We start from the raw sequence: 16,712 nt of genomic DNA, 5'->3' as shown, positions 1-16,712 counted from the left end.
ATTTAATTTTGATAGCTCTATTTTTACAGTAAACTAAGTCCTGGAATTTTTCAGTGGGAGAATGTGCCTTTTCTGAAAATATCTGGCTAGGAATCAAATTATGAGGGTATAGCTTATTCTTGCAAAGAATAAATCTGTGGAAAGACAAAAGTGAAGGAATAACTAGGTCCACGGTTCTCTTTTCCATGGATTTGTTTGGTTTTTTCCTCTTGATTTTTAGGTTAGGTTAACAATTAATATTCTGCAAGACCACCTTTTTCTTTTTTGAAGAGGTGGTGATAGTTGACTACTCACACTGTACTATGTGAATGAAACCTGTGTGAGGAGACTGATTCATTTTTTTTTTCAGTAAGGATTTTAACTGGATTTAGAGTAATTAATGATTCACTTGTTACCGTTCTTTTATATTACTCATCACACCCAGAGCTTTGGCTATATAATCTTATATTGTAAAGTTGTTTTTTCAAAAAAACCAAAAAAAACCCCAAAAAAACCTCAAGAAAAAAACAAATAAAAATTCACATCCAGAATCATGTTATAATGAAAGCAAGTCAGATTTAGTACATTCAAACACAAACACTAGTCAGCAAACTGTTGTTAGAGCTATTGTTTATGCTCTGTACCAACAGAAGGCTTGCTACTATATCAGTTTACAAAGGACAGAAGGCAACCTTCTTCTGAAGAAGCTTTGTTTTTCATATCTGCATCTAGTTTAGACCAAGTACTGCAACAAAGCTTGAAGCTTACTTGTACAGTTTTAACTTCTGGATTTTTACAGTAAAGCTAAATGTTTTGTATTCCCCTAATCAAATCTGAAGTAATAGTACTGTTATTAAATATTAATGAGAAATTTTACTAAGTAAAAGATTTGAAACCTTTACTCCACAAAGAATCCTAAAGCTTTTCCAGTTGTTACTTTAACTTCCATTTAAATGAATCTTTATAGTGCCTTGAAACTGAGAGAAATACAGCTCTAGGAGATCAATATATAACATATATTCTAAATCCATATTTTTGCTATGACAGCCTCTCATGTCAATGTTTGTGCTCTTACTCAAGGATCTTAACTGAAACGTTGTCTGCAAGCTTAACATAAGAAAAGGAGCTACTTCTAATAGGGCCTTCTTTGCAAGTTATTTAAAGCTTTATTGATCTCAGGTAGTACCTTCAATTATACCAGGAAAAGGAAATGCAAAGCTTGTAGGAGAGATATTTATAGCTTCATGAAGATACTCACCATAGAACATGTACTTTATTATCTAATGTGCAGGTTAAAGAAGAAGGATGAGCTTCAGAAATTCTGGTCTTGCTGCTAGCTATGCCAGATTGCTTTGTGGGATGTGAGAATTGACGCTACACAGTTACATTGGCAATGGAGATGTTCTTAATTCAGTAACACAGTTAGGAATACTTTGTTTGTATTTCTAGCATGTGTATTACAAACAGGATCCAATGGACTGTGATATTAATGTAGCAGTGGAACTTAAAGAATACTGATACAGAGAAGATAGTATCTCTGGACTTACACTGTTGATCACTTTCTAAAATGTACCTTAAAAACATATGCATGCATATAAGTTTGTGCATGCGTGAAAAAATAAGACAGACGGAAGGATTGTGAAGTCAAGTAACTTGGGTGGAATTAATCTCACTCACAGTTTCAGTGCGTAGGTCTTGCATAACCGATCTCCCTAGTCTATATAAATTGAGCGAGTCCAACATCCAAAAAGCGATTCTTACCATCTGGAAATTATTAAAATCAGTAACCTTCTGGCTGAATCTTCTTTTCCTCCCTTGCTTTTACTAGTTGTGGCGAAAGCCTTGACAACACACATTGGATATGTAACTCTTAGCTGGCTAAAGTTAAATGAGATGGACTCTACCTTAGGAAATATTTGAGGTTTTCTGTTGATTTATTGAGTCTTTTTAAACACAGAATATACTTGTTCTCTGTTTAAATTTAGCTTTGGATATTGCTATTTCTATTTTAGACCTGAAGAAAGGCTTCAGTTTCTTTTGCGTGCACTAGTAGTTCTAATAAAAGAATGCTACCTTTTCCCCTCAAATACTTCCTTGCTTGCATACACTGTGGTAAACTTACCTTTTTGCACATAATTTTCTAGACTTCTCAAATACAAAATTCATCATATAACACCATATGGATACCCACGCAGTTGTCACACAGCTGTCAGCTTCTAGTATTTGAGATGGTGTAGCTAGTAACCTGTTTCCTTCATCCTCCATGCATACCAGAATGCTGTGGAATGAGACTCATCTGTGGTTTTAGTGGGTTTGCAGCTATTTCTGACTTCTCACCATTCCTCTGCTTTCAGTAAAACCGGTTCCAGTAAAATTCTAGATGTTCACAGGTTCATTTGCTTATTTGTTTTGCTGGTTTTAACACTAACTTCTGAGTCCAGGTACCTTATCCCAGTTCTCTCTTCCAATCTGTTTTCAGCCCACATTTGTCTGCCTTCTTTTCCTAGTCTCTTTAGTCTGTGTATTCCCTGGCCCTCAGCTCTTCATTCTGCACTTCTTTATCCCCTCTCCCCACATATTGTTTCCACTGTTTGGGACAATAAACTTGGTGAGATCAAGACACTGTTTTCCTTCCCCTTTTTCTAAGAATTATTTGTTTGTCACATTTGGGCAAACCTTCACAGTGAACCCAAATTCTGCATGATACCTTTTTTTTGTGGCTCAAAAGTGCGTGTGTGTATGCAAGATCTGAAAGTGGGATGTGTTAGATAGTTTTATAGGTAGGAACAATTTTTGTTAGAATACCTTTTTTAAATCTTCCTGGAACTTGTATGATGTTTAGACTTTTTTCTTCTTTTTGAGATACAAGAGAAAATATACTGATATAGTCATGAGTCTTTGGATGCTGCAGAAACTGCCTGAAATAAGTCCACACACTCTCTTTCTCAATTTAGCTTCAAAACTGAAATTTCATCTGTAGAAATGCTATTTTTATGAAGACTTAGCTGCCGTTTCTTCTTCATCTATTGGTAGTAACAGAAGTCTTCCCAGGGTACAGATTTCTTTATTTCCTCGTGTATGTTCTGCTTCTCAAGTTAACTAAATTACCATGCAACTTGTGTAGAGGAAGCCCTCCTGTTCCTCTGGCCTCTGCAACCATGATCAGTAAAACCTGTGTGTGTGAGGTACGAATCTTGCCAGCTGTCTTTTTTAAAGAAGTTTGGATTGAATTTTAATTCTTAATGCTATTCTATAAAGAAGAGAAATCTCTAAAAGGAATGTAGTTTTAAATGCTTGGCAGAGCAAAATAGCAGTTTTCTTAAGAGTCAAGAATTTCTCTTATCCAAAGAATGCACTGTCTACACAATCCTAGAGAAGAGAAGCCTATCTTTCTCTGCAAACCTGAATGTAGAAACTTTGAGCAGAAATTAAGGTGTCCCCTGAAACCCATATCAATACACAAACTGGAAAATCCTTTTTTAATAAATAGCTAAATTGAAAGGGAAGTAGGGAAGAGCATTGATTTAGGATTCTGTAGAGCATCCATCAGGCTGGTAGGGAAGGAGTCAGAAGTGAGGAGAACTGATCAATAAAACATCAGGAAAAATTATTCTGCTCTCTCATAATGCTATAACAACTAAAAATTTGAGAACAAGAAAATAGTACCAACTTGCATCTATAGAGCTTTCCCTGTTATAAGATTGCCCTAGAATTTTGCTTTGAGCATAATGTCAGCAAAAATATCACTTGATTGAGGAAAAAAAAAAAAGTAGAGAGCAAAAAGATGTCTTTTTGTAAATGCCACAAAATCCTTAGGGGGAAAAAAAAAATTTCTCTCCACAATACTGTTGTCTAATGGAAGAAGTAGCCAAAGAACTGAGGCTAAAAAGTACAGGTGGCATTTCCTGTTCAAATTTATTATCTCTTCCCTAGAGAACAACACAGAGAGATCTGAAAGAAGTGAAAGGGATGTTCGTGAACCTTAGTGCTACTTGAGGAGAAAGGAGATACAGTATGATGGAGAGGACATGGAATGACAGATTCTTAGCGTTAATGTAAACATCTATGAAATGTTCCATAGCCAAACCTATCAACGAGATGAGACCAGATTACCAAAGGTGTTGGTTACATTCAGTAACACCTTTTACCTACTAAATTGCATGGTGAAGACAGTGTTACACTATTTTGCATGCCCAAAATGGGGTAAAACCAGTTTTCAGTTTAAAACATTTTTTTTAAAAATTAGAAACACTAAACATAAAACTTCTCATCTTTGGGATTCTAAACAAGAACAACATTCCCCAGATGTGGAAAGCTTACAATTACAACCATATACTCTCTTTCAAATTAACGTATTAAAACCAAAAATAACCTCAACCATGGCTCTTGCTTCTGCTCCAGAGCGGATCTGGAATGGCTGTTTGGTATCTGAATAGATGATTACCACCACTGGTGGTTTAAGACCCACTCCAGAATACTGAGGACCTGTTGCTGCCATTTGTGCATGAGAAAGTTAAAGTTAGGGCAAACCTGATGTGTAAGTCTGCAGCATGGAAATGACAGTAGCTATTTTATTTTTTTTTTTTCCTTCAGCACCAAGACAGTTTTTCTTTCGAAGATAATGGTAAACTGAGAAAAGTAAGCTTGAGAAATCCTATCCTAGCTTGCATTCTAAAATGAAAATTTACTTAGTATTTAAAAATTGTTAAAGTAGAATTAATACTGGAGCTTTATGACAGAGGGATAGAAGCACACCAGGAAAGATGGACTCAAAAGACAAAGAGGGGTGAAGTTTCCCTTTGTGTGAAGCGATGTCTCAGATATATGGAGGACTCTTCTGGGATGGATGACAGTGTGGTTGAGAGCCCATGGTTCAGAATTAGAGGCAAGACCAGAAACTGTGGCGTTGTATTGGGACTTTGTTGTAGAGCATCTGATCAGGGTGAAGAAGTGGGCAAAGCCTTCTTTAAACAGCTGATCAAGTTTCTGAATCACAGACCCTGGTTTTCATGGGAGACTGTAACTTTCCTGGCATCTTCAGGATGCATCTGTAAGGGCAACATGGTGGAATGTAGGTGGTCCCAGAGATTTATGGAGAATGTCAGGGAAAATTTCTTGACACAGGTGCTGGAAGGGCCAGCCAGATTATTACAATAATTGACTATAATGGCCATGAAATAGTGGAGTTCAAGATCATAAGTACACTGAGGAGAAAAAAGTCACAGACTACAGGCCTTGAACAGAGAGTATTCAAGAAACAGGTAGGTGGGGAGCTGATGGGAGACATCTCTAAATGGCAAGGGAAAGCTGGCAGTCCTTTAAGAGCAACATCCTCCAAGCATAAGAACAGTCCATCTCAGTTCTTGAGAAAGCAGGTAGACTTCCTAGGAGAGTGAATTGTCTAAACAGGGAGTTCATGATGGAGTTCCAATGTAAAAAAGTGGTATGCAGGAGGCAGAAGCATACATAGGCTGTAAAGGAGGAATTTAGAAACATTGCTTGGGTGGATCTGGGTGGTGTCAAGAAAGCCAGAGCTCAGCTGGAGTTGAGACTTGCAAAGGCAGCAAGAAGGGTGTCTGCTGCTACTTTGGTAGTGAAAGGCTGAACAAGGAAAGTGGGGGCCCATTGCTGAGTGAGGCAGGCAATTTGGTGATAGCAGAGCCAGACAAAGTCTGAGGTGCTCAGTGCTGCCTTTGCCTTGGTTTTCACCAGCAAAGTCTCACAAGTCTCTATGCTTAGTGAAAGGGTTGAGGAAGAAGATGAGTTACCAGCAGTGGGTGAGAATTGAGTTGGGAATTACTCAAGAGAACTCAGTCCCTACAGTTTAATGGGACCAGACAGACAGCATCCAAAGGTACTGAATCCTTGCAGCAGGACAGCTCTTAATTATCTTTGAAAGGTTGTGGAAACTGGGGAGGTACTTGATAAAAAGAGAAGGGACTAACATTTTTTTTAAATTAAGTACTCCCCCACACTCCAACTGCTTTTACCCACCATTGGAAAATCTGAATGTGATTTGCATGCATTTCCCATACATGCTTAAGCTGAATATTTGCTTTGATTTGATTTTGTTTTCATGTGCTGGTAGACCTGTAAAGATGACATGATTAAGATGCAAATTTAGGTATGTATGTGTGCACCTGTACAAGTGTCTAAGCTCCCACTATAATCCATGGAAATCTAGCCAAGGAATAGAAGGAAGTTCAATTCATGCTTCTTTGGGGATGAAAAGTGCACTTTAGTTGCCTAAGCATAAACTCCTACTGGTGTTGGTGATACCTGGGATGCTATACCTTACCTCTGGCTTCTGCTCTAGGAAGTATGCATCTCTAAATCCTCTGTCAATTCTGTCAATACCATGTGAGTGTTGTAGATACCTAGGGAATGTTAAATGCTACTAGATGCCTATGTTTAGGCTACTGAAATATGTCTTGAGTGACTTGTCAATTTAGAGTTCTCCAGCTCTGCTTGTTGTAGTAGAAACTTAAACACACAACTCACATGCAGGTATCTGAATTTAGATGTCATAATCTGAAACTGAATTCCACCTGAAGAGTTTTGGCTTCAGGAGCCTGCTTGACAAGTTTGCCTTTGGTTCATAGTAGGTCTTCTTTTACAGATTAAAGAAAATGCCTGTCAGACTTGATAAGAAAAAAAACCCCAAAATTTAAAACGTGAAAGTACCAGATAAAAAAATAAATAGTTTCAGTTGCAGAAGTAACGATTTCAAAATTAAAGCTTGATCTGTGATGAACTTCAAAAGTTTAACCAATCAGGCTGAAACTATGTTGATGCTCAAAGTTGTAATAATAACGCTGAAGACTCTGACACTGATGCATGTTTAAAAAAAACCCAGCCAAACAAACAAAACAAAGAAATATTTTCCAGTACGTTCTACCTACTCTTGAGTTACAACATGCCCAAGGAAGGAACATTAAATTAGTAATAACAAAGAATTAAGAAATACAATGTAATTATAAATGTCTTGTTGACCTCTGCATTTATGGAGTCAGAAATGTCTTAAAGGAAGCATAGAGGTAGTACAGGTTGTCTTCCTGCTTTTTTCACTTTGTTATCTCTTGTATTCCAAGTGTCAAGATTACACTATAAGAAGTAATTAAATAAGGCTGGTATCTGCCCGATGCAGTATTATGATATGTATAAATAGCTTTATTTTTATTCCCCAAATTTTCACAATTTTTAGTGTTAACAGACCAAAAAAAAGTCAAATAGAACTGGAAGAGGACTGAGGTCTGAAACTGGAATGACTGCTACTGACATTTCAGTATCAGAAAAATTTTATAGCCATTTACTGAATTTGGGTTCAGTTTTACATCTAGGGTTGGGATTAAACACTGCTGTCAAATTGTAAAATCATATAGGTTAATAAGATGAAATAAAGGCCAGATTATTATAAAAACTGCTATAATAACACTAATTTAATGTAAAAAGCCAGAATAGCTGCATTTATAGTATTCAAAAGCTGATTTTTATTCCAGATCATTTTAATTAGGCTATTGTGCAAAATCTTTGGGAATACATATTTACTTTCTTGCTTTGGAGAAAATGTTGAATAAATATGAAAAATCCATTTGGAAGAATTAAAGTTTCAATGCTAACCAGTGTCATCAGCCTAGTAGTTACGGAAAATACTGAGTGGGTTCACTTCCTTCAAATGTTCTTTTCAGGGTAGTATTTTAGGGTTGTAGGACCGTTTAAATGCTAATGTTATGACCTTGGGTTAAAGAAATTGCTAATTTCCAATGCTTATGAAGAGCCAGCATTCAGCATAATGTAAAAGAGGAGGCAGGGAGAATTTACACAGAGCTAACTTCAGTCTAGAGAGATGAGCCCCCCTAGGCTTCCTTGGGAGTCTAGGGAAGTTGCTTCCTCCATTTATGCAGAGGTGCCAGAGAGCATCTTAACTTTAGTCCTGCTCTGAATCACCCTGCACACCTCTGCCGATCTTGAAAGTGGGAGGGACTAGCCTGAAAGACTAAGGTTAGTCTTTGTAACTTTTGTGGAGAGTAGAAGGAGAAAACCCCAAACCATAAATTGGTAGATTTCAAATTTTTGAAGAATATAAAATGCATACATTGTAATGCTCTCCTCACAATTCAGGTGTGCTTCCTAATAACTGCTCAAAGCAGAATCAGCTACAGCAGGTTGCACCAAATCTTCTCCTGGTAGATTTTGGGTATCTCAAAGGCTTTTCAGAGTATCTCCAGGGATGGGGACATTCAAGATTGGTTGAGAGGTACTTTCCAGCCCCAACTGTTCTGCGAGCCTGTAAACTTACTGCAGTCTGAAGAGCCTCAGCCACCAGTGGAGGAGGGACCCTTTGGTCTCTCTAGAGCCTGCTGCTGGGTCTGGGACAGTTCAAAGGGGGGTCCCAACCTGTGAGCCTGTGGATACAGGTGGGACACTCACTTGTCTTACAGATCTGTCCAACGGTTGGGTGAGAAATGCTTGCTGTTTATGATTCCCTTAAATTACACTCGATTTAAACCAGATGAGTAAAATGCTTGCATTACCAGTTTTACTTGTAACATCTGAACAGACAACACAGTTGTTGCGTTTATGAAAGACACGGATAAAGAAATCGGAGAAACTGTTTCAATCTGCTTGCATTTTTTAAAGAAAAGTCTCTTTCTATCATTGCACATGCTTACTGGTCATTTCCTGACAAACTGGTAGCTAAAGGTTTCAGCCTTTTCTTATGCTTCTTTCCCCAGTGGAATATCTGAGCTTTTATAGCTGTTCCTCCTTGGAAATCTTCTAGTGGGTCCAGAGTGGTTTAAGTTTTCACTAGTCCTCCTTTTGTTCTTCCTCAACTAGGAGAGAGTGTGGCCATCTTCTTTAAAATAGGCATGTGAAGTATATAAATCTTTGTTCCATTAAGAGTCTTCTGCACTTAGCTGGTTAGTAAATAACATTCTGCTTTCAAGAGATATTAAATTGATTTGTGGTGATTCATTCTAGATGCTTCTTCTCAGGTAAACTGTAACATGTATGTGTTGGAAGAATTCTAATCAGTTTTCCTGTAAATAAAGGCATTGTGATAATGCAGACGTACTGTTCTGTCATTATTTACCAGAGGCTCTGTCTCTTCCTAAAAATAAATAGGACTTTTGGATTAGGAAGTAATTTCCTGAAAGTTCTCCTATGCTGAGTGATATTTCATAGATAAACCAAGTGTGGGGTTTTTTTTTTTTTTTTAGTTTTTCTCATGGGAGAAACTTAAGATTAAAAGAAAGAAACAACTCTTGAGGAAAATTCCCCAAAGTATTTTAGGTGTACAAGAATACATAATGCTGTGACTTATACTTTCCAATGTCAAGCTGCTTGAAAAAAGAAATTGAATCCATCATTTTGCACATCTCTTTTTTTCTACAGAGAATATTCTAAGATACTCCACTACATTTTGAAAGTAATGTTGCAAAATTGCCAGCACCTAACATTAGGAGTCTTGCAAAGACAGGAAGCTGTGTTCTGGTCTGTTAGTACTGTCCCAAGGTAGCAGTGTTTTAAGGCAGAATGCAAATGGAATCAGGACAGTGTCTGGATGATATCTTAAGGACCTGATTTACATGCAGGTAACGATGCCTCTTCCCTCTCAGAACTTGCATTGCAAGGTAGCTTGGCCTAAGTTTAAAGACTTTTGTAATGACAGATGTTACATTTATGATACATTGATCGATACTGACTAAAATGTTAATATTTTCTGTTCTTGTTTTGAGAATAACTTTGAAAAATTAATTTGCTGGTTTTTTTAAAGTTTCATTCTAAAGGACTCATGAAAAATAAATGCTTTACTATCTTGTGATGGTTTCATGGTCTTCTGTTACCTCGCCGGTGATTGCTTAATGTTCTGTGATTTTTGCTGGAATCAAGATTATTGAAAGATCTATTCTAAACACTTAAATGTTGAAAAACATAATAATGCTTATGGAAGTCAAAGTAAAACTGTACTACTTTGTTCAGAAAAGGTTGCTATCTCTACTCATGTTGATTTTTATAAACACTTATTCTTTCAGTTGCTTAAAAAATCCACACGAGAAATTCTTGTAATCCTATAGGGTGAGGCAGGAAAATTATAGCTGAATGATAGAACTTTCTGAAGGACATAATCTTATCTATTTTTCAAGAATCTTTTTGTGTATGTATGCTTTTGTCAAATTTTCCTTGATATGCAAATGCAAAAAGGAAAAAAAATGTCCAAACAGAAGCCTTTGAAACAAAATAGGGACAAACATTTGAAGATTATTTTTTTTTGTCACATATTTTCAAGAACAGCATATAGTTTGGTAGGATATGTTTCTCTTTCCAGAGAAGTGGTTTTAGTTCTAAGATTTTGAGTTATGCTGTGGAGCACCTTTGTCCTCGAGTACTCCCATCATTAACATCAAGGATTTTTCTAGAAAACAACAGAGATATTATTAGTGCACTGTTTTGGAAAAGCACTATCATGTCATATATATTATGTAGAGACAATGAAAAAATAGTGGACCTCTATCCTTTAAATGAGATAAAATGAAACGCTTTCGTATCAGGGAACTCTTCTAGTTTGATACCGGTGACAGGAAATACCAGATGCCACAATCTTGTGAGGAAACCTGGGAGAGAAATCACTGGGTGGCTAGCAGAAGAGCTGTGAGAACTGCACAGCTCCCATAAGGATACTCGCCTCTCATCTGTGGCTAAGTGGGCAGACAGTAAATCACATGTTTTCTCCAGAAGCAATTCCCACGCATATTTTGAGGTAAAGGAAAGGATTGAGCCCTAGCATGAAGTCATTCCTATCTCCAGGACTGGAGATATCCTTTTCCCATGAGCAGGCATCTCCTTCCTCCTCTCTTTCTCTCTATTTATGTATAAAGCAAATAGCACAGACATGGATTAAGAAATTTTTGTCTTACCCTTATTAAATGGTATTAGCAGGTTTGTACATGGAAAAGAGACATATTTTGTCCCATTTTAGACACATGTAATCATGGAGTCTGAATAATCAGTTTGTATACGTCCTTAACTTTTATACAAAGTGTTTTCAGTAACATTCATCTGTTGTTGCATACTTAGCTGTAGAACAGTGCTTTTTTCTATAGTTTTATAACACGGAATATTTATAATATACATGCTCAATAAGCAGAGGTAATATCAATGCTAAGAGAGATCTGATTTCTGCATTTGCAAATTTGCTGTTGCCTCAGAATGTAAAGTGAAATATTGAGGCCAGAATTTTTTAGTAGAACAAAATAATGAGATACTTAGTAATAAATACAGCTGAGTGAAGCAAAACTACAGCTAAATTAACTCACATTTTCATACTTCATGATATAAGCTACTAGTAGTAAGTATCAGAGTTCAGAAAGGACATTCTGTGTTCCATAAAGAGCACAGAATATTTAGGATTACTTGAGTTTTTTCTTTCCTTGACATTCATTGAAGTCTCAAACATTGAGTTAACTAGTAACAGCTTTTCTATCCACATGATACATTAATTGGATATGAGAATTTTCTAGGCTAGGAGTTGGATATTGAGGTATTGTCTGAGGAGGGTTTCCACAGTCAGACTGAACATTGTTTTCAGTGCTGTTCCGTTTCAGAGTACAGTCTTGAAAAAAACATTTTGAAATGCAAAAAAAAAAAAATATTTAAGAGAATGACAATTCTGGTTTTGAGCATTGCTATTTGGCCTGGTTTTGAGGAGCAGAGAACGAGATCCACAAAAGAGCTCAGATCTCCAAAAGGACTTTTAAGTAAAGGTTTCGGTAACAAAAGTCTAAATTTGATCTGTAAAGAACCTTTCAGTATCCCACAGGAGTCTGATTTTTCACTGTTGAATTCCCTCTTTGCTCAAAGCACTACTTTTCTTTGTATCCCCGATTCTGTCCATCTTCTTGGGGCTTAGCAATGTGGTGTCTGCTTTGCACCTAGTGCATGTCAGTATTTGTTTGAAACTTCAGGTTTGGCCTGCATCATCTCTCAGCTCTAGCATCTGTGTCCTAATCCAGGCAGCCTACTTTTACCACTGCTACTATAAGCCTGCTAAACTGATCCATCTAAAAAATGTGTTCCATGTTTTCCAGTCTCATAGTTTGTGTAAATGACAATTACATACAATAGCTGATCAAAAGCTATGTGTGTTAGTCCATTGTACAGTCTACATACGCTGCTTGTCTGCAACATCATACAGTGTATAGGAAACTGAGTTCTTACTGCTTTCTTCCCCCAAGGAAGGATATTCTATATATGGCTGACAAATTTGAGAAAATGTTTTGAAATTTTCTCTTTTTAAAATTTGCATTTCTCTGTAAAATTTGACTGAAACTGTACATCTAGTTTAAAATTACTAGTGGTGATGGCAAACAGAGAAACAGAGCATTTCAGGTGGATTCTTCCTTTGGAATCTATTTAAAATATGACTAATGATGAGCTACTATTTTCTGTGTCACCTCATATAAACAATTGGTTTAGAGCACTCAACCGAGAAGTAAGAAATGTGCATTCAGCTTCAATTTTCTGTTCTGCCTGATGGAATACTCTGAAACCCTTCTGTCTGGGAGGTGTTCCACATCATGGGGAAGTTACAGTCTTTTTGACAAGCAGGTGCATTGTATTTAAAAATCTGTGCACAGTAATCTTCAGTGTCCTTGTATCCATTTTAGCTTTGGCTTGACTGCTTCACCAGTAGCTGATTCCTAGAGAATACCATTTAGATAGGATGAGGTCTTCCAAGAAACTTAGACGAGAATGTCTCTCCCTAAGGGGGAACAAGATGTTACTAGTGCAACTCCTCAAGGCACCTATTGTCTAGTCTCATTTTCGTGTTGTTTCACTTCAGGTTATTTAAATATATTATTAGTCAGGTTTTTTAAGATAGGGAATATGTCATGTATAAATTCTTGATTGCTTAATTATGACACCATTAATTAGCTTAATAAAATAATACAAGTGATAAAGCTTTTCAGATGAAAATTCCTTAAATGTTACAGTATTTTGAACTGTTTGGATAACTTTTTCTTCCATATGCGTGTTGCTGAAGTCTTTATGTTCCTGTTCTTCATAGAGCCACTCACGCTTTAAATACTGTGAATAGGCAAAATCCTGCAGGATGTTTGATAGCATATCTTACATAAGTCTTTGCATGACTGTGACCCAAGAGCTTTTAAAACTTAATTTCCAAAATAATCACATTCACTTTACCCATCACGGACAGCAGCATATGGCAGAGAAGCCACATGGGCTAGATTTCTTGAATGGTGCAGAACTGCTGTCAGTGTGAGGCAACAGCTTTTAACTCCTACATTTCTTTCAGTGTGCTTAGCCATTACTTCGAGAATAAAAATACAGCCTTTTGATGGTTGCTGAAACATCTACAAATTTTTCTTTTCCTTCATGTGAAATAAGAATGTAATGCTAATGGATAAATTTGGCTCATCTGCAAAGTGGTGTATGCACACACTGTCTAAAAATAGACATATTACAGTCGGCAGAGGCTTTTGAGGGCAATTATGGTGTTCCTTTGGTGAAAAACCTTTCAGAGGCTTAATTAACCAGAGCACCTAACAGTAGATACCAGAAGGTCAAATAAGATAAATTTACTCACTCTCTTAGCCGTGTTCCTTCATAGTGCTAGTAACTATTACTACTATTACTATAGTTAGAGTTAATAAATATAACAATACTGTACCTTAGTAGTAACAATATAATTACTAAAATAGTTTGTTCAGTTTAGTTTAGAAGATTCAGTTTGTAAGCTTCCCAAAACAAAAATATTTCAGAACTGTATTTAACGTAAAAGGTATAGACAAGCCTTTCAGAATCACTTCAAACCTGAAATACGTATTATCTCCTCAGTTCTGACATCCGTTTCTTTGCTGTTCTGTAAATTGGTTGAGCAAAGGGTAGAGCTTAGACCTTTGTAGTATCTCAGCTGAATTTATGCAATATATCAGCTTTCAGATTAGACCAGTGTATATGAAGGGTAGGTTTCAGTAGCAGAAAAGCAATGCCAATCCTCTCTTAAGAGTTAGTAGCATGTGCTGCTTCTGCTGAACTAACCTTCTTCAATGCAAGGTAGATGCAGTTTGGTCACTTAAATCAATACTCAACAGCATGCTTCCAGGTTTTTCTGGTAGATGTTATGAGTGATGATCAAAGGTGGTTATTTTTATTTTTTTTTAAAACATACAAATTATACACACACACACACACACATATATATTTTTATGTTTGTTTGAAAACTCATTTTTATTGATTTTTGTTCATAATAGTATTGACGTTAATTTAAAAGCCTTAAAAGGCATTGTTCACTATCTACAGTAGTCTTTGCAGGTGCTTTTAAACAAGATTTTAAGCAAGATCAGGTGTTTTACAGGTTCATGTGTTATGACGATTTGAAATGAAAAATGGAGTAAATGTTTGTGTTATTCAACACTTAGTTATGCACATGTCTTCAGGTATTCCAAAGGGCTTAACTTCTTTACTGTTGTTCTTCAATCCAGGATTTGCATGCTATTAATAGTGGGATATTAGTTTCTTTTTTTGAAAACTGTGATGTTTGGAAAAGGTGTGTAAGCTAGGTCTAGCTCATACAGCAACCCAGGTAGCCTACCGCCTGCCTGCTCATACACCCTTCCCCTGTGACTTTAAAGCTTCTTCCCCATCATGTTACTAAAATTCAGGTGCTGCATCGTTGTATGAACAGACCTGCACTATTCACGTTGCCTACATTTTGGCCGTGCGCTAAATGCATTCCTGCTCACACAACAAGAGAAATGTCTTCATTTAAGAGAAAAATGTGAAGTATGGTGATCAAGTTTGGTGAGAATAGAGAATACTAGATGAATGCAAAGGCAGGCAGGTGTTAAGGAGTTATCACCTATGACCATACAGTAAGCACAGATTAGCATGTTCAAATGCAATTAGTGATTTTGGTTTTGGATAGGCTTCCCTTAAAATGACAACTTTTTTTTTTTTTTAAAGGAGCACAGAGAATTTACTTTCATTAAATCATGTTCTTTGTGGATATTTGAACTTCGAAACACCAAAACTTTTGGCAACCAAAATTACAGGTCTCATTGTAAACCTTAGCCACATGCTAATACAGTATTTTCACGTCAGCTCATAAAGATAAGCAGCCACACTCATACATTGGTTAGACAAAAGATAGTTTGACTTTCAGAATAACTAAGCAACAAGAGTTACAGGAACAACTCTTCTGAAAATTTAATTGCTATCTGGTACAAGGTATTTAAATACAAATTTTGGGCATTTAACTTTGTTCTTTCATACTGGGGTTCTTAATTGTGACGTATCTGCTACATGTGGTTTTGCATTGCATTTGGCCTGATCACTGAGGTATTTACCAGATTTTAAATTAATTTTGGTTGCCTTGTGAAATTTCTCTGGATGCTTTCTTTTTTCTTTGTCTGATGCTGGCAGAAAAAAAAACAAGAGAAAACAGGTAACAGGTCTCACTCATTTCCCTTTCTTTGCTTTTATTTTACAGGAGACACATGAAATTGTGGCTATCAAGAAATTCAAAGACAGTGAAGGTAACCTTTTCTGCTGTACAGTCTTTCATGTCAATAACTACATTGTTAATATCTCATCAGTTAAAATAAGAAGTCTCATATATCAAGACATGATTTAAAAATGATAATGATTTATTAGCTCTGTGAATATTCAGTGTACTTGATCCTTCATACCTGCCTAGGGACTGCATTAAACACTGCAACTAGATAACTACCTTTCTTTTTTGGTGCATCTGTCTTAATATGGCTGAGATTGTGGTGCCAGACACATTAGTAAGATCTACCACTTGGAGACTGGTTGTGATCAGAAAATAGCAAAAACTCCTCTTGTAGTAGTGGCTTGCAGAATCTTTGGGCTTTATCCCTCTTCATCTGTGGGAGGGGATCTAAGTGTTAGGGGCACTTGAAGGGGTGAATGGAGGAGACTGAGAGAAGTCACTAAGTTCAGTGGTACAAAGCGGAATCTGGGAGCTCTCAGGGATCTGTGGGAGGACTTGAGGAACCTGGGTGGCAAGGCAGCAGCTCTGCCCTCCCTTCAGCAGGCTCCACTCTCCACAGGAAACTTGCTCTTTGCCCCCTTGCAGCAGCCTCTGTGTACTCTCCAGTGTTGCTGAGTTTGCTGAGAGGGAGGAAGAGCCAACTGCTGCAAGGCTTACTGTTGCTGGCAAAGTGGGTGGCAGAAGACAGGACACATGGAAATTATTTCCAGTGCTGCACACACCTATTCCTCACCCAGCAGTAATAAATCCAAAGATCTGTACAAGACTGGCTCTCTGACCTACATTTGTTGGGGGACAGTGAATCTCAGTATCCTATCATAGGCAAAACTGGCAATTAACCACGAGAGCAACTGTCTACCTTGCATACATCAGAAGTTAACCCTGATCCATAATGGCCTAGCACAAACAGAAGGAGAAGCCAAGTATGAAGTAATGAGAGGAGTCATCCTGGTCTGAGGCAATGCAGCTATGATTTGCCATGTACCAAGGCTTAACTGAAAGTTAACGATGTGGTTTAAAGGAACAGCAGTCACTTTATTTTAGCAAACTTTACTTCTTGCTATAGGACTGCTGGTGGCTATGGAGGTGTGGTTGGTTACAAGGACTGCAATTTTCAGTCAGACACATCAGTGTCTGTTGTTTTATGCAGTGCAACCTCTTTGCACTGATTTTGCTAGACACTTGAAGGGTATAT

The 16,712-nt window shown here is 37.1% G+C and overlaps 1 protein-coding gene across 2 annotated transcripts in view; it reads left to right on the top strand.

The window, feature by feature from the left end:
* The window catches only part of CDKL5 (cyclin dependent kinase like 5), a 142,101-nt gene that overhangs the window by 68,312 nt on the left and 57,077 nt on the right, over positions 1-16,712 (top strand). For both annotated transcript variants that reach the window (XM_074858696.1, XM_074858695.1), the window contains exon 4: positions 15,494-15,539. In XM_074858696.1, coding sequence (XP_074714797.1) covers positions 15,494-15,539 — 46 coding nt within the window. The remainder of the gene's footprint in view (positions 1-15,493; positions 15,540-16,712) is intronic.

This window comes from Strix uralensis, chromosome 2, assembly GCF_047716275.1.
Source record: "Strix uralensis isolate ZFMK-TIS-50842 chromosome 2, bStrUra1, whole genome shotgun sequence".
NCBI lineage: Eukaryota > Metazoa > Chordata > Aves > Strigiformes > Strigidae > Strix > Strix uralensis.
Note: the sequence above shows the minus strand (reverse complement) of the source record. Positions and strands in the feature narration are given on the sequence as shown.